Here is a 19,267-nt window from a genome sequence, read left to right as displayed (position 1 = left end):
TGTGAGGCTTACTCCTGTTTTCAAGAGTGTTCAAGTGATTACATGTTCAGTTCTGTTGGAGGGTAGCACAGAGGAGTTCTTTTGCTCCTTTGTCTATGCGTTAAATTCTTCAAAGGAGAGGAGGATTCTCTGGGATGAGATACGATGTCATCATGACTCTCCATTGTTTCGAAATAAACCTTGGATGCTTTGTGGTGATTTTAATGAGATATTGGAGAGTGGGGAACACTCTAACCATGGTCACCTGCAGTTTAATACGTTGGGGATACGTGATTTTCAAGACGTGGTGCGACATTGTTCACTCACGGATTTAGGACATCATGGTCCACTATATACTTGGTGCAACAAGAGAGATGAGGGTCTGATTTGTAAGAAGTTGGATCGTGTTTTAATTAATGAGCATTGGGGAGATTGATTTCCACATTCTTATAGTGTTTTTGAGGCTGGCGGTTGTTCTGATCATGCCAGAGGTCGCATTGTCCTGTAGGCAGTTGCAATGGGTGGTCGCAGACCTTTCAAATTCGTTAATGCTATGGCTAAACTTCCACAATTTCATGAGGTTATTGCCAACCATTGGCATGGCACGGTCCCACTATTCCCTTCTACGTCTGCTATGCATCGCCTCTCCAAGAAGCTAAAAGACTTAAAACCAAGCTTGCGTTCTTTGGGTAAAGAGAAGTTTGGTGATCTATCAAAACGGACATGTGAGGCTCATGAGACTCTTTGTCAAAAGCAAATTACAACTCTGGCTAGTCCGACTCCACAAGCGGTTGAAGAGGAGACAAATGCTTATTCTCTGTGGAGTCACCTTGCTGAGCTCGAGGAAGATTATCTAAAACAGAAAGCTAAGCTTCATTGGCTGACTGTGGGTGATATGAACAATGTCTATTTTCATAAAATGGTAAGTATCCATAAAATGCAGAACTCTATTCGTGAGTTGTGTGGTCCAAATGGGGAAATACTGCGAACAAGTGCCGAGCTAAAGGGTGAAGCAGAGTGATTCTTCAAAGATTTTCTTAATCAACAACCTACTGACTTTGTGGGACTGTCAGTGGAGGAGCTACAGAACCTCTTACCCTCCCGGTGCCAGGAGGAGCATCGAGTGATGCTTACCAAGCCGGCTACTGCTGATGAGATCCAACAGATTGTTTTTGCGATGCCAAGTTATAAATCACCGGGGCCCGATGGATATACTAGTGAGTTCTTCAAAGCTTCTTGGTCGATCATTGGCTCTGATGTGATTGCAGCGGTGCAGTCTTTCTTTCTTAAAGTTTTTCTCCCTAAGGGTGTAAATACTACTATTCTTGCACTTATACCAAAGAAAGACGATGCTACCGAAAAGAGAGACTACAGACCAATTTCCTGCTGCAATGTGTTGTATAAGGTGATCTCTAAGTTATTGGCTAACCGTCTTAAGAGTCTGCTCCCGTGGGTTATTTCACAGAATCAATCTGCATTTGTCAAAGAGCGTTTGCTGATGGAGAATGTATTGTTGGCAACAGAGGTTGTTAAGGACTATCATAAGGACTCTATATCATCTCGCTGCGCGATGAAAATAGATATTTCTAAGGCTTTCGATTCGGTCCAATGGGGTTTCTTGTTGAACACTCTAGAGGCTCTGCACTTTCCAGATCAGTTTATTCACTGGATTCGGCTCTGCATTTTGACACCTACCTTCTCTGTTCAAGTGAATGGTGAATTGGCAGGTTTTTTCAATAGTTCTCGTGGACTGCGGCAAGGTTGTGCCCTCTCTCCATACCTGTTCGTTATCTGTATGAACGTCTTATCCCACCTGATTGATAAAGCCACAGTGAGTGAGCGTATTGGCTATCACCCTAAGTGCAAGAACATAGGTCTCACCCACCTCTGTTTTGCGGATGACTTGATGGTTTTTGTGGATGGTCAACAACGGTCGATTGAGGGGATCATAGAGATCTTTCAGGAGTTTGCGGGTCAGTCGGGGCTACGCATCAGTTTGGAAAAGTCCACCCTCTACCTAGCCGGAATGACGAACCAACAACGTGATCAAATCTCCGCAAGTTTTCCGTTTGCAACAGGGAACTTACCTGTCCGATATTTAGGCCTCCCGCTACTTACCAAGGGAATGACTGCAACTGACTATGCTCCACTCTTGGACAAAGTTCGGAAAAAAATTAGTTCATGGACTGCTCGATCACTCTCCTATGCTGGTCGTCTCACTCTCATTTCCTCTGTTCTTATGAGTGTAACAAACTTTTGGTTATCAGCTTATCGCTTACCAGCAAGGTGTCTCCGAGAAATTGAGAAATTATGTGCAACGTTCTTGTGGTCAGGACCGGATCTCAATCCCAAGAAGGCAAAGATAGCTTGGACAGATATTTGCAAACCGAAGCAAGAGGGAGGTTTGGGTCTGAAATCCCTAGTTAATGCTAATAAGGTCAGTTGCTTAAAGTTAATCTGGAGGATTCTCTCAAAACAAGATACTCTCTGGGTGAAATGGATTTGGACATATCTCATACCAAAGGAATCTTTCTGGTTGGTAAATGTTGGTTCAACGGTCGGATCCTGGATGTGGAAGAAACTTCTCAAATACCGGGAAGTGGCAAAAACTTTGTATAAGGTGGAGGTTAATAATGGAGCTTCGACATCCTTCTGGTATGATGTCTGGTCACCATTGGGCTGTTTATTTGACATACTGGGCTCGAGAGGGTTTGTAGACCTGGGGATTATGCAAGAGGCAACAGTTCAGGAGGCCATAAGCACACATAGGTCTCGACACCATCGGCTTCCTGTCTTAAATGACATCGAAAATTCCCTTCAGGCTCTTCGTCGCCGCCCAACGCGACAACAAAATACTGCAGATACCCCATTATGGCGATCTCAAGGAGATCGGTTCTCCAAGACCTTCTCCTCTAGACACACTTGGCATAATGTTCGCGGATCACACGTCAGGGCTGACTGGTACAAAGGAGTTTGGTATTCATATTCCACCCCCAAGTATTCATTTATGCTCTGGCTTGCAATTCATAACCGGTTAGATACTGGCGATCGCATAAAACACTGGTCCTCGGGGCAACATACAACATGTGTCCTCTGTTCTGGCGCAGAAGAGACAAGGGATCATCTTTTTTTCTCTTGCCCTTACTCTGTGGCTATTTGGAAAGACCTCACACAATATTTGTTATTGACTCACTACTCAACGGATTGGAGTTCTTTGCTCCCACTGCTTACCTCCTCAGCTCTACCCTCTCTTCCACGTTTCATCCTCAATTATGTCTTCCAGGCAACTGCTTATCATCTGTGGGGGGAGAGGAATGCTAGGCGACATGGCGAGGACCCTTCCCCGCAAGCTCGACTTATCAAGCTCCTTGACAAAATCGTACGTAATCGTCTCAGCTCAATCTTCGGGTTACACGATCACCGCTACGATGAAGGCCTGCAACTCTGGTTCTCCACAAGAGCTTACGCTCGATCCTCCACTCCCACTTAAGTTATGATAAATTATAGGATATTTTAATTTTATTTGGCTATTATTTTCAAACGATGAAGCATTCATTGTAAAAACGTTTTTTTTGGTTGAATACAATTTTACATTCTTTCAAAAAAAAAAAAAAAAAAAAAAAAAAAAACAAACCTCGTGGATGTTAGCAAGACGACGAGTCTCTTGCTCGACACGACCAAGCTGAGCCTTAACCCTATCACGAACGACCACTTTTCTCTTCTTAATATCATCCTCTTTAGCCCTAAAAGCAGAGAGAGCAGAACGAGGCAACAAGCCATCTCCTCATCTTCTTTAGACATCTGACTACTAAAACTCAAGCTCATCATCTGCTGATTCTGAGGCTGAGGCTGTGTAGGGGGTTCCGTAGTCGTAGTCTTCATCTTCGATTTTGACTTCCTCCTCTTTGTTCTTGTTTTGGTTGTTACTACTAGTATTCTTCTTCCTCAAGCCCCAACAAGAACGAGACTGACGCAATTCCTCAGTGGAACTCCGATGGGGTTCTTCGATTAAACCTATTTTAGTATTTTTACTGATTTGGGAATGAAACTTTGGTTTTTAAATGGAGTTCGTTCTTGAGAGCAAACAAAAAAAAGTAGGTTTTGAATCAAGATCTTCAATATAGTGTATAAGTGTTTTCTGATAATACATTTCTTCCCTTACTATTTTGAAGCAATGATAAATTTAGGAGTATACCTTATTTATTGGCAGCATTATAAAAAAAATTCTAAACCTAGAAAACATTTTAACCGTATTATAAAGTCAAAATTTTAAATATTGTAAATACTATAAGGTATACTCCAAAATATATTTTTTACCAAAAGTAAGTACAATTCTTATTTTAAAATTAATATATATTTATACCCAAAAGGAAACAATATAATAATAACATTGACTTGACTGAAAAAGAAAATACATAAGTTATTAAAATAATAACATTGACTTGACTGAAAAAGAAAATACTAACATAAACCACTAAATTATTAAATACATGCATTGACTTGACTGAATGTTTTTTAGTCACCCTCACTCTAAAGTCTCAAATATATGTACATTTTGTTACATCTATAAATAAGGAATTCATAAGTTGTATCTAACCACTCCTACATAATTTACATAATCATGTCATTCACTAATAAACCTAATTTTATATTGTTGTTTATGATCTTTTCGACTCTTATTTTTTTAACCTTTTCATTAGATTTGTCAAATGTTTCAGCAGAATCACCAACTTTGGACTGGGAAGAGCCGTTAAGTAAAGGTCGAAAACATGTTGTAATCCGCAACAAAGTAAAAAACAAAGAAGTTTTGAATGTACATTGCAAATCTACTAAAGATGATTTAGGGTTGGTCCATATTCCATGGAATGATACATGGAATTTCAAATTTCATGTTAACCTTCAGAGAACTACAGAGTATCATTGTCATTTTACGTGGTATAATGGTGGTTCTCACTATTTTTCTATATTTAAAGTATCAAGAGATGATACTGTAATTGGAAAATATCCTATGTGTGTAAAATGTATATGGGAGGTGGGAAGTGATGATAAAAGTCCTATGTGTCGTATTCCTCTTTTTGAGAAAGACAAACCATATTGTTTCAAATGGGAGGATGGTCCTTAAAAAAAAAATCTTTGTGAAAATTATATCTTAGCAAATAAATGCAACCATCAAAATTGATTGAATAAATAATATCATTATAATGTTTGAATGTTTAGCAGCTCTTTTTTATTTGAAATTTTTATATATATCCACATGAGCAAATTATTATTTTTTAATGGATAATATTTTTCCCTTATAAAAACGTGCATATCCTTTCTCATACTCTATTACCTATAGTTTTCTATGTCGCTCCAATTTATTAGAGTTGTATACACCATCTAAGAAACTTGATGAGCCAATAAATGGAACTTAATTATTCGTGAAGTAACTGTCATGGTTTATGCTAGTCCATTTCCTAGACATAAGTCCCTCTAAGATCATGTTCTTCTCATGTCGCCAAACTCGGGAGGTTTGGTCTGGTCTCATATCAAAACTACTACTATCGCGTTACACTTTTGAGTGGATTCACCTCCTCACGCTTCTCGTGGACACCACCTTGGGCACAAACTCTTTCTCTTTCGGTATAGCTTCCAAGCCACTATCCATACTTTGTGGGTGGAACGAAACAATAGGCGTCATGGCGGTACAGCAATTCCCTCACACCAACTAATCCGGCGACTTGATCAACAAATAAGGAACCGGTTACTTTCAATCCAAGAGCAGGGCGATGGGCGTTTTCGAGGTTGCCTGGTGACATGGCTGGCTTCACGTTACCCTCCTAGTTAATTCCACTAGCTTTTAAAATTTTGATCTGATTGACTTTTCTATTTGATAAACGATGCACTTGATGTAACACAGTTTTTTCGAATAAATTTTACATTTTATTCAAAAAAATAAAAAAGTCTGAAACATTTATCTCATGTTTGTACGAGCTTGATTCCAACGGGTTCAAATTCTTATATGTTTTAGTTATTTGTATAAGGAAGCAATGACGGTACATTACCTCAAAAAGCTTCATTCAAGAATTTTCACTGAAACTAGATAGGTGTATATTGTAAACCGGTAAAATCAGAGCTACGTTGTTTACGTAATTTAATAAAAATTCATGGTTTATATAAAATAATATTTTGGTGTCCAAATGGTAATAATAATAATTTTTCATCTTTATAAATCGTTGTAATATTGCAAGAATCTTATTATATAAAGTTGGGTTTTGAAAGTTAGTCATTAACAAGATTTTGACATGTGTCAAGTTTAAATCAATTTGAGATTTTGACATGTGTAAAAGTTATTATTTAATAGGAAGTATTTGAGATTACAACAAAAATAAAATATTTTAATTAAAGAAATAATAATAATGTAAAAAGATAATAATCAAAAAAATTACAAAAATTTCAAGTTTTTTGTAAATAATTATAAGGAGATTATATATATCTTATAATATAAAGTTGGGTTTTGAAAGTTAGCAATTAACACGATTTTTATATGTGTAAAAGTTAATATTTAATAGGAGGGATTTAAGATTATGACAAAAAACAAAAAAAAGTTGTTTAAAAAATATTAATAATGTAAAAAGATAATTCTAAAAAAAAATTAAAATATTAACAGTTTTAAAAAAAATAATTATAAGGAGATTATATATTTCATAAAATTCGAAATTATAACATTATTTACTTATTTTTAATTTTAAGTTATTAATTCAACAAAAAAAAATATAAAAGAGATTAAGAAAAATGTACAATTAATTATCAAATCTAAAAAATGTAAATACTCATTTCTATATAATCATAGATCGTCTCACATTTTTACCAAACAAAATAATTTATTCAAAAACACTGCTTTAAACTTTGTTTTATTGGTAAAAAAGTTTTAATGGGAAGTTAAATTTTGCTTTTTTTTAAAACCAAAACTTTCTCCTACTTTCTCCTTTTTTCAGTTTGAAATAGGTAAGATTAATATATTGACCCAAAAAAAATATAAGATTAATATATGCATCTACTTTTTCTAAAACTGTATTGTAGTATTTTTAGATTGTTTTATTTAATTTATATTTTTTTTATTGAAATTCATATATTACTCTGCTTATAATTTTCTATTACTTCTTTAATTATGTCAAATTAATTTTCTTCTAATTTCTCAACCTTGATTGGTTGGTCATAGACCTTTATGCAAACATAAATGTTACAATTCATTCAATCCCAAAAGAAAATAAAGAGTAGGGATAAAATAAGCTAATCAAACACAAGCTTACAACAAACATAGATAGATAGATTGGAAAAACATAAACCGTTTTTGATATATTCATAGGAGCTCGGAGACAAAGGCTACATCATGATGTGTCAAAGACACTTCCACGAATATATTCGAAAATTTAAGATTAGTTACTATCAAAAGATTTTGTGACGTTGGAAAAGAGTTTTTAGTCCCATTGGTTGTCGGAGCATGTCACTTTGAGATAACTAAATGACGTGAACATGTTCTCTCCACACATGAGGAGGGCAGAGCTAAGGTTCTCTCCATGGTGGACGAGGCTGGACGCATGCAAGTTTATCTCCCCAAGGGAGAAAGGCGGAGCCAAGGTTCTCTTCATGGTGGAGGAGGTTGGCAAGGTTCTCTGCATAAGGGAGGAGGGCGGAGACGAGGTTCTCTCCATGGTTGGTCATACATTATTGTAATGATACATCATTGATTAGTATACTATGTAATATATTTTTCATTTGAGAGGTTTCTTGAACCAACAATTATAATGATTAAAGAAACTATGCAAAAGCGAAAATAAATAGACATATAATAGTTGGCTTAATGTGTTTATATAGATATTTTTCTAGGTGGTGGTAAATATATTTGTAATATACAATATACTTAGGTGTAAAAATATACACCTAATAGTTGGATTAAATAGGCTGATCAAACAAGCTTACAACAAACATATATAGATAGATTGGAAAGCCATAAACCGTTTTTGATAGATCCATAGGAGCTCGGAGACGGAGGCTACATTATGATGTGTAAAAGACACTTCCACGAATACATTGAGAAATTTAACATTAGTTACTATCAAAAGATTTTATGACGTTGGAAAAAGGGTTTTAGTTTCATTGGTTGCCGGAGCATACCACTTTGAGATAGCTAAAAGACGTGAACATGTTCTCTCTACACATGAGGAGGGCAGAGCGAAGGTTCTCTCCACGGTAGAGGAGGTTGAACGCATGCAAGGTTATCTCCACAAGTGAGGAAGGCGGAGCCAAGGTTGTCTTCATGGTGGAGGAGGTTGGACACAAGATTCTCTCCATAAACGAAGAGGGAGAGCCGAAGTTTTCTCCATGGTTGGTCATACACTATTGTGATGATACATCATTGATTAATATAGAAGTTTCTTGAACCAACAATTTTAGTGATTAAATAAACTATGCAAAAGTGAAAATAAATAGATATATAATAGTTGGCTTAATTTGTTTATATAGATATTTTTCTAGATGGTGTTAAAGAATATATTTGTAACATTCATTATACTTAGATGTAAAAATACACTTTTAATGGTAACATATATCAAAAATTTGTAAATTGAAAATTTATAAATAACGTATAACAAGTTTTAATATTTCTTTTATTAAATTTAATTTTATTTATAACATTTTAAAACACGCACGTCGGATGGATCCTTATCTAGTGTAAATATAATATATACTTTAGATAATTAGGTTTAGTCAAACTTTCTTTGTTTAGATACTAAAATAGTATAAGAATGAGTAAATTGGTCAGAGTGACATCAAAATATTTCCTTATTGGTTGCAAAATAATTTTTTCTAAACCTATAAAATATTGATATTGATAACTTTACAAAGTCAAAGTTACTATCAAAAATATTCTTTTTACATTCAAAAAGATCAATTTGTTTCCAAATATTTTTAAATGCTATGTAAGTCTATTTCCAAAAATATATGTATTCTTGTTTTAAAATTAATTTATAATCCCAAAGGAAAACAATAAAAATTTATACATATATTTACATCTTTGAATACTAACAGGAAAACAAACAAATAATGTTTATCATAGACTAAATACATGCATTCAACGTTACATTAATGTTTACATTTGGTTACATCTATATATGGGGAGCTTATATATAAGTTGTATCTAAGTATCTAACCAATCCTATATACTTTACCTAACAATGGCTTTCATTGATAAACCTCATCTTATATTGTTGTTTATGATGTCTTCTACTCTTATTCTTTTTGTTTCAGTTTTAGATTTATCAAATGCTTCAGCGGAAACCCCATCTTCGGGCGGCGATGCTTTTTACCTCTAGCCGAAAAGCATGTTATAATCCGTAATAAGGTAAAAAACAAACAAATTTTGAATGTTCATTGTAAATCTAGTGACGATGATTTTGGGATGATCCATATTCCTTGGAATGGTACATGGGGTTTTAGATTTCATGTTAACCTTTGGAAAACTACGAAGTATCATTGTCATTTTACATGGTATAAAGGTGGTTCACACTATTTTTATATATTTAAAGCATCGAGAGATGATAAAGAATTTGGAGATCCTCCAGTTTGCAAAGAATGTATTTGGGATGTGGGGAGAAGCGTTGAAAACCCTGTTTGTCGTGTTCCTCGTGATCTCGAAGATGATCCATATTGTTTCAAATGGGAGGATGGTCCTTAAAAAAAAATTACTGTTAACTTATGAAATTGGCATATAATCATTAAAATTTATTGAATAAAATAAAATCATTTATAATGTTAGAATGTTTGAATGTTTAGAAGCTTTCTTTATTGGAAGTTTTCATACATCTTTAAATAAAAATCAGTTTATATTAACATAACCCATCCTTTTGAAAACTAAGCTTACCCTGTTTGTCGTGTTCCTCGTGATCTCGAAGATGATCCATATTGTTTCAAATGGGAGGATGGTCCTTAAAAAAAAATTACTGTTAACTTATGAAATTGGCATATAATCATTAAAATTTATTGAATAAAATAAAATCATTTATAATATTAGAATGTTTGAATGTTTAGAAGCTTTCTTTATCGGAAGTTTTCATACATCTTTAAATAAAAATCAGTTTATATTAACATAACCCATCCTTTTGAAAACTAAGCTTACCCTGTTTTAAAAATCTCCGTCTAGCACCGATTACGCCCCGTAAAATCGCTAGGCCCACCCTCTCCGCCTCGATTAATGATTAATCTCCGCCTAGCATCGAATATCCGATTATACCGTCTAATCCGATTAATTCCCGTTTAATTTTGTATATACCGATTATTTTGGAGCCAAAATATAAATCAAATATATATATTTATGTTATTTAAACATTTAAATTAAGAGTTTATGATGTTTTACAATAACTAATGTACAAACTTTTAATTAAAATCATAATATTTTCTTAAAATTATGTTTTTATGTGTTTACCGTAATTTTAAAGACAATACTATAACTTTATATTTTATTTGATATTTTTCTTTTCACATGAACAGAATTATACGTATATTTAGTACTATGTATTTTTAATTTACTATTAATTTACTAAAATAACCCTAAAACTAATTTCTGATTAATTCCCGTTTAATTTCCGATTTTCTCGCTAGGCGCTAGGCCCACCCCAACCGCCCAACTAGCGCCTAGCGATTTCTAAAACAGAGCTTATAAGTTATAGATTAGTATTTCGACTGTAGTTTCAATTTATTGGAGCTGATTTACAGTTTAGCATATGACAACAGATATATGATAGGATTCATGGGAAACAACCACATACAAAGCTTATACTGTAACTACTATTTGTTCATGGCTTTGCCTGCCTATAGAGCTTCAAGGAAGAGGAGAAGTCCGATCCATATCCAATTGGCCTTCCTCCATCTCAGGTTGCAGCTCACGATGGTGAGATTGGTTCACTTCCACTAGGTTTTTTTCAATATCATTTGAACCCTATATAGTACTCGCTTAGATATATCCCATCCAAGCATCAAAGGACTTTCTTGAGCATATTTTGTAGAGACTGTGGACTATTTGATTTATGAACATAGAATCAAAACATGAATATTTTTTTTTGTTAAAATCAAAAACATGAATATACTTAAAAGTTATTGCATTTTTTTTTAATTCGCACTGGAAAGAAAAAAAACATGTTTGGTCGGGTCATCTCAACCTCTATTGTTAAGAATCTATGTTTTGTTGTTGAAGGAACTCAAGATCCTTCATCTGCATTTGAATAGCTTCTTTGGGCAACCGTTTCGCCATGACATTCTCTTCTTCTCCTCCTTCCGCAACCCTTGTAGCTTTCTCTTTGATGATTCTCTCTATCTCAGACTTATCAACCGAAGGAAAAACAGAAACTAGCATCACTTGAAGTAGCTTCTCATCTTCTTCTTCGATAAGTCCTCTACGGAAACAACAAGCATAAATACCTTCAAGAGCTTTTTCAACTCTTAGCTCCATCGGTATAATCGGCGCATCAATGTTCAACTTTGCTCTTCTCTGCATATAACCCAACAAAGTATCAACCTTTCTATATGGAAAGTATCAAACTCACTAAGTTTGCTCTCAAGATTCAACTCCTAAGTAAAAAACCCAATTGGAGAAGAGTAATAGCAGATACAAGAAACAGAAGAAACCTGTCTTGCTTCAGTCATCAAAGCAATAAAGTTCTGTTCTTCAAACTCGAGATCATTGGAAATGCTAACTCTAGTAACACCTTCAAGAATCTCTTCAGATTTCAAAAGCCCTGCACCAACTGCAGCAACCCAACAACACAGAAGCACATACAAAGGTTCCCCTGCCTAACACCAAACAAAGCAACAACAACAACAAGCCACTTAGAAACCCAAACAAAAGGCAATCAAACTCCTAAGCTCAATCTCTTCGAAAAGATCAGAAATTTACCTTGCCTCGTCGTTGTTGGAACTCGTAGAAAGCTCTAGAATCATCAGGAGTACATTTATTCCCAACTCGTTTCCTAAACTCAGCGAAATCGACTAAATCTCTTCCGACGCCACCTTCATCGCTGAGAATCCGAGCGAGGAGTCCGACAACCGGAAGCGAACCGATGACTCTGTTAGCGAAGGTGGAGAATGAGTTTGGTTTCTCTATGTAAGCTCGGATTGACAAAGCGAAACCTCCACCTCCACCTCCGCCGCCGCCGCGTTTGGGAAGGGACGAGGAGGGGTGGTTACGAAGACGGAGATGGAAGAAGGAAGGAGAGATTTGGTGGAAGGAAGTGGGAATGTGAGTGACAACCACCATGGCTTTGATGAAGTAGCCAAACAAAAAAAATCGAAGCTTTTTTGGATAAATCTTAACCTCATCTTTATATACGTTATCATCTTTCTCTATGCAATCTGATTTGTTTTTTTTATACAATCTGTTTATTTTGGTCGATTTAATTATTTCAAAAATCAAGTCATTATGCTTTATGATGCCCCAAAAAAAAGAATTCTGAATCTAAAATCAAATCAAGTCATTGGGCTTCCCCGCAGGCCTATGACTATTAGGTAAAAGCCCATTTAGGGGAAATAAAATAAAGGAGCGTAAAATTATTTAGCAATCAAAGGATTGTTAACTAATAACGATGACGACGGCGTTTTATTCATATGATATGACGATGATGTTGATGATGACGACGCCTTATTCATATGAGTTAAGAAATAATGCTTTGGTTTTTAGGCAAACTACTACATCTACTAGATTAAGACCCGTGCTAGAGCACAGATTGAAATCCATTTTATTTATATTGTAATTTTCTATAAAATATAATTTATGTGATTGTTTTTAAAAGTTTTTTTGGATAAAATATTATGCAATAAAATCATATGCTAAATATAATGACTTGAAAAACGACACCTATTTTGTAAGTTTTATATTGTGAATGATTCTAGATAAGTATATGTGCTATGTACATGTGCTATAAGTATATGTTTTCTCGTTTGGTCAAAATTTTGTATATTTTATATTTTAAAATAAAATTTTAATATGTTGTATTAGGTTATATATGTGAAGTTATTTCAACAATGTATATTCTACATCAGGACTTGAATATCATTATAAGACATAATTTTGTAAATTTGAATTTAAATATTCAAATTTTGACCCGTTACTCAGTAAAAATTTTAATTCAGTAGATATTATTTTTAAATAATAATATTACTCAAACTTGAATATTTTATAGATTGAACAATTTATATTTGTTTTTAAAAATTCAACTTATGGTATATCCGGAAATAAAACTATTTTTTAATTATAATAAATAATATGATAATTTATTTGTTTCACAAAATAGACTCATATATAAAAATGAGATGTGAAGTATAATGATAATTAACAAATTAATATGTTAAGTTAGATATCAAAAAATTTTATTTGATGAATAATTTAATAAAGGAAATTAATATGGTAAGTTAGATAATATGATTCTTTAGTATATTCTCTTTAAAGATTTTAGGTATAACCTATTTGTAACCAATTAATCTATCATTAATGTATAACTTATTTATAATCAATTTATTAAAATTATATAGTCTATAAAACAATGTTGTGTATTTCTGTTTTATTATAAAGGGGATTTGATTGTTTGAAAAATCGAATGGAACACAAAAGTAAATGTTAACCAACCGTGTATGTAAATGTATGCCATTCTTATAAGCACTAAAATGTGGAAGATATACATTGGCAAGCATTAACTACATTGATCATATTCTACAACACATGGAAAAATATTTTGATAACTTGAATGATAATAACGTCGTTAAAGAATACGTGTGAGTACTTATATATAAATCCGTTGAATTTAGGAAGTGTTGAAACATCCAAATATTTTGTCCATGGTCATTAACTTTAAGATGCATTATTTTTCACTGTATCTAATAGTATTTTATTTTTCCATTTGACTTTCTATCAAATAGAAAATGTTTAGATCATCTAGTAAGACAACGTCGCAATAATTTTTGCATCGGGAAGTCTATCTTGACTTGGCACAATATGAACGAAATAACAAAATTTGTCTTTGGAACTTCGTGAAATTTTCTTACTCTTCAGAGACCGATATATGTTGAAGACATAGAGTGTGTTTTGTTTTATTAAGACGATAGATGGAGTGTTAATTATACCCAACGTAGACATATATATATGACATGATATCGATCGGTAATTAGTTGAAAGTTACACTTTTTCAGAGTGTCTCGCAAATCTTGCAATAGATCTTATAGGGTGGATGAATAATAAGGAATCCTAAGTTGACGCAGACCAAGATATTCAAAATAGTATAAGGGTTTCCTAAATTATCCAAACATCGAATTATAACCTTAAGTTTGGATCCACTATATGAGTGGACCCGGATGAAGTTGTAGGTTTTTGTTTCGTAGCATGAACAATTTTTTTGTGTATAGTACACATGGTGAAATTTGGTTTATTTGGTACTTTTAACCAAGCTTGAGCGTTGAACATTGTACATGCTTGTTCAAACCAAAAATATCACTAATTGGGTTAATAAGCGTACCGAATCTTTCTTTTCCAGTCGTGATCTATATATAATTGGGCCAACCAAGTTGTAGTAGCACAGATTTATTAGACAAACAAAACAATGAACAACAAGACACCTTAAAAGCTAAAATTTCATGATTCAATAGCTAGATGCCCCCTATAATATCATTAGGACGTCTCTGATCACTTATTTTTGGCTCAAAGGAAAAGATACAACAGACATATTCCGTTATGCTGACACGGCAAGATCTCATTGGACAGCAGAATTCAATCACATCGTACACTTTAACCCCTCGACTTTAAAGAATATAAATTGAGCAATTTTGGCTTTAGAGAAAAGGAAAAAATCAAGTGGATGGGTGTGGTCAATAGAATCTCCACTTGTCCCTGCGACAAAATTTGGGGTTTGCTTTTTGAAGAGCTTTTTGGTTTGAAAGGTTTTAAGTTAAGGCAATAATAATATGAGTCTACTGCACCACCTTTGTCTCTTTTTGCACTGTCGCGTCTTTCGGCTGTCTCGTCCTCCAGTGATATTTCGTAGTTCTTAAATAGTTTTAATCAGAAACCCCACAAGAATTGCGTACATTTTCCTGAGAACAATCGAACGATAGAGATTCAAAATGGGTAGAGGGATCAATAATTCTTGATGGCTTGTCAATTTGGACAATATGTGATCCAAATCGTGGAATAATCAGATTTAGCTCTCTTTGGTAAACTATGAGTATAGTAGCTAGAGAATAACCACGGAAACAATAACATGGAGATAAAGATGCCAAGCATAAACACGGAAAGAAGTTAACAATAACATGGTTAAATTTTGCTTTAATTATCTGGTATAGATAAGTTACAAACACAGAAAGTTCATATTTTAGTGTGGATGCCATAATTAATTTAGAAGTAAAGCTTTATAGAAAAAACAAAAAAAAAAAAGTGAAATGCGATATATTTAGTTCTTTTCCAGGCATCACTAGTGTTCAAACTCGGACCGGACTTAATTGCTAGATGATTGATACACCGATTGAGCTATCCAGTTTTTTTTTTTTGCACTTTTTATTTGTGAACTACTACTTATTTCTCTTGTTTTAATCATATTTTTGGTTTGTCCGAGAGTTTGGGACCGAACTAGACGCTAAACTTCTATTTTAGGTACATTTTTTTTTTTTTTTGATTCAGAATGAACGTAACACCACTACTGGCCTATTTGACACTGTTGTATATACGTTATAATACATCAACTATTTTCTTGTAACACGCAAAACGTTTTCAAAATCGTTAGAAGTTAAATACACTCGTAACTACGGGTTTAAATGATATGATACCATGATCTCAAGAGGTTGGATAAGGAAGGTATCTTAGGGTATACGAATAAGTGGATGAGAAAGAATAGGCGTCTTGTTTGTAATCTTGTTGACGAGGAGAGGGGAATGAGAGAGAAAGTGGTCATGAATAGGGTTTTAATTTGATTCGAGGGAATAGTTGCTGTTTCAGAACTCAAATTGAGAGAGCTAGCTAGGTCCACATTGATGAGGAATATGTATAGTTTTATTAAATGTCTGAATTTGATGGATCTTTGTGCTTCAGAAACCTTTGATTTCGACAAAACACCCCTCCTCCTCAATGTGTTTGTCTCTCAGTTCTTTACGTAACCTTTGTAGATTCTCTCTCTCCCCCTCTCCCTCTCTCTCTCATGTCCATTTGCGCCACGTCACTCAGCTGGTTCTACCATTTGCGATTATTTGATCTTATTGTAGATTGTTATGCGTGACGTGGCATCTTCCCATTGGTTTAGAATCAAAAACTTTAATCTCCCGCGTCCCCTTCTTACCCAACCCAAAAAACTTAATGATCGCTTTAATTTGCTCTTCTTTTTTTCTGCAACGTATACTATGTAGAGTATATAAGTAAAGGATAGATTAGTAATTCTGTAATCCCTAATTACCTCTGCTGTACAGACTATATATATTGTAACCTCTCTCAATAATAGAATTAAGCCTTCAATCTTACATGGTATCAGAGCATAATCGATACCTAAAACCTAAACCTATATTTTTTTACGCGGCTCTCTCTTTTTCTTTTCTTTCTTTCATTCTCATTCTCTCCATGGCTTCCAAGACTGTTGGTGTTGTTGCTAACAACACCACTCTCCTTAGTGTTAACACCACTCTCATACTACACATGTCATGGTGATAAATACTTTTAGGAGTCAATTATTTAGATGATTAAATTTTGAGTAGTATTTATGAATTAAGATTGACTACTTGGTTGGTGTTATTAAAAAGTAATCAACTTCCAAAAGAAAAATGATCGAATTAACAAAGAGCAACTTAAGACCAAGTCTAGCAGCGAGAAACGTTGATGATTGTTAAAAAAAAAAATTTATTAAAATTTTCTTTTTTATATATTTTTCTAATAAATTCACCAATAAATTAGTGACACCTGTCACTTTTTATCTTAGAAACGTTTCTTCCGTTACTCAACAGAGAAACGTATCTTCTCTTTCTTCATTTTTTTATTTTTTTTATTAAAAACATCTCATATAGAAACGCTTGCTGGACATGCTTTAAGTTAATCATAGTGTATTGTAGCTAACGCCAAAAATTAGTGATACTTGTCACCTTTTATCTTAGAAACGTTTCTTCTGTTGTTCAATAGAGAAACGTATTTTCTCTTTTCATCTTCTATTTATTTTTTTATTAAAAGCATCTCGTATAGAAACGCTTGTTGGACATGCCCTAAGTTAATCATAGTGTATTGTAGCTAACGCCCAGTGTAATGTTTTCGTTGATGTTATAACTTATATATATGTGATGTTTTCTGCTTATCTGTACTAATATTGGATATCTTACAACAGTTATTTTTCTTTGTTCTTGATGAAAGCCTTTAACATTTTAAAGTTTTATATTCCACAATACATTCTTAGAAGAATTCGGTTAATTACAAATTTACAATTGCTCTAGCTAGTACCTCCTTTTTTTTTATTTTGCACTAGCTCCTTTACAATTCCTATTCTTCAATTACTCCTTTTCATGTAATCATGCCTTAATTAGAGAAAATCCAACCTCCGTGCTCTGTAAAGCTCATTTTCTTATATAAAATTAATTATTAACACCAAAAACGTATATATTTCTAGAAGATTATGGAAATTAAAAACACGACTAAGTGTTTTTTTGCAGAAAATGTAGAGAGAGGGGGGCCATGGATCACGTGGATGATGCGTGGGATGGAAATAAAAAAAACGAAGGGAGAAGAGAGAAAGAGTGATTTTACAAATCTCCTCTAATCCTTTCTCAGCCAATTAAGATCAATCTCCCACGTGGGGCTTCTGGCCCCATGCATGCACATCATCTTTCAACTATTCACTCCTTTTGTCTCCTTCTTCATCCTTTTTGCGTGATCTTCTTCTATATATGGCTGTCTTTATCTCCACAAGTGGCTTTTAGAGAAGGCTCTTTTGAGTTTTATTGTTAATTCTAGCTAGGGTTTCCATTAACAATGGCTGATTCTTCTTCTGCTTCTTACATTCACATGGTAATATTATATGTGATTTAAGAACCTTTTGTAGTACTACTACTCCGTTGTTTCGATGAGTGATTATATATATTTCTCTCTATAAGGTGTCAATTTGTTTTGGATGTGTGTATGTATGTATGTATAGGTGCAGCACATGATAGAGAAATGTTTGATCTTCCATATGAGCAAAGAAGAATGTGTGGAAGCTCTCTCTAAGCATGCAAACATCACTCCTGTCATCACCTCTACGGGTTTTCCTTTCTCTCTCCACTTTTTATGTATTTATCTTCCTATATATCATCCTTATATACATACGCCTTTGTACTCTCTAACGGGATTATCAACTGTGGACATATCATCATATTATTATACCATCATTAGGAGTTTGATCTTGCGACATGTAGGTACCTACACATATGATCTTCCGTGATCGATGGATCTTGGATTTTTTTTATTCATATAAGTGTTCATGCATGATCTAACGATCATGTGCACTGCTTTGAATACACGGAGGCTAGAATACTTTTTTCAAAAAAAAAAAAAAAAACTTCCTTGTTACATAATAGGATAAATATTATGTGCTAATCGAACTCTCTGATTTCTTTTTTGTTATCATAATTAATTGGGAAAAAAAAATTACAGTGTGGAAGGAGCTGGAGAAAGAGAACAAGGAGTTCTTCAAGGCGTATGAAGAGAGGCAAAGCAAACACGAGCAAATGTCGGAGGAAGAGACAAACCAGATGATCCAGAAGATTATCTCGGATTCATCTAAAGAATCCGACGACTGATCGCGATGTTCGATCGTTAGATTTCCAAAAACCTTATAGTTTATATATATATGAATCTCATGAAAACGATTTATCCCTGACGCATGCATGTTTATGTGTGAATTAAATCGTTTTTTCCTCTCCTCGCATCGGTCCAACAAGAAAGACAGCAAAAAAAATGGAGTGATGACACTCATTTTGGTACGTTATACGTACGTGGTCCACATAATATTTGCTTTGTATAATTATTAAATATAATAAAACTGACGCTCATACATCGATAGCTCGTGTGGCGTTTTAATTTAATGTATCATGTGTGTGTATATATATATAGTCACATAAACTATATATTGATGGTCTTGGTCACCTTAAATAAAAGTCTATAGCACTCTTGGAAAATCATTATCATCATGATTCCCAATATGATGATTATCAACGGCTCTTGCTATCGTTGTTGTGGCACCTTACTTTCTAAACTAATCCTATGTAA

At 34.0% G+C, this 19,267-nt stretch overlaps 3 protein-coding genes and 1 pseudogene across 3 annotated transcripts; 3 read left to right on the top strand and 1 right to left on the bottom strand.

The window, feature by feature from the left end:
* Positions 1-4,573: 4,573 nt before the first annotated feature.
* LOC104781404 (S-protein homolog 3-like) lies at positions 4,574-5,193 on the top strand. The gene has a single exon (XM_010506071.2). It carries the CDS (start codon positions 4,601-4,603, stop codon positions 5,099-5,101), a length of 501 nt encoding a protein of 166 aa, XP_010504373.1. The 5' UTR covers positions 4,574-4,600; the 3' UTR covers positions 5,102-5,193.
* Positions 5,194-9,194: 4,001 nt separating this feature from the next.
* LOC109132627 (S-protein homolog 3-like) lies at positions 9,195-9,777 on the top strand (annotated as a pseudogene).
* Positions 9,778-11,013: 1,236 nt separating this feature from the next.
* LOC109124623 (photosystem I assembly factor PSA3, chloroplastic) lies at positions 11,014-12,404 on the bottom strand. Its single transcript, XM_010506070.3, has 3 exons — positions 11,909-12,404; positions 11,641-11,805; positions 11,014-11,503 (listed from the first exon to the last, which is right to left on the bottom strand). Exons 1-3 carry the CDS (start codon positions 12,266-12,268, stop codon positions 11,183-11,185), a joined length of 846 nt encoding a protein of 281 aa, XP_010504372.1. The 5' UTR covers positions 12,269-12,404; the 3' UTR covers positions 11,014-11,182.
* Positions 12,405-17,876: 5,472 nt separating this feature from the next.
* On the top strand, positions 17,877-19,083 carry LOC104781402 (uncharacterized). Its single transcript, XM_010506069.3, has 3 exons — positions 17,877-18,028; positions 18,156-18,261; positions 18,653-19,083. Exons 1-3 carry the CDS (start codon positions 17,993-17,995, stop codon positions 18,796-18,798), a joined length of 288 nt encoding a protein of 95 aa, XP_010504371.2. The 5' UTR covers positions 17,877-17,992; the 3' UTR covers positions 18,799-19,083.
* Positions 19,084-19,267: the final 184 nt, after the last annotated feature.

Source organism: Camelina sativa, chromosome 4, assembly GCF_030686135.1.
Source record: "Camelina sativa cultivar CO46 ecotype springtype chromosome 4, ASM3068613v1".
Classification (NCBI taxonomy): domain Eukaryota; kingdom Viridiplantae; phylum Streptophyta; class Magnoliopsida; order Brassicales; family Brassicaceae; genus Camelina; species Camelina sativa.
Note: the sequence above shows the minus strand (reverse complement) of the source record. Positions and strands in the feature narration are given on the sequence as shown.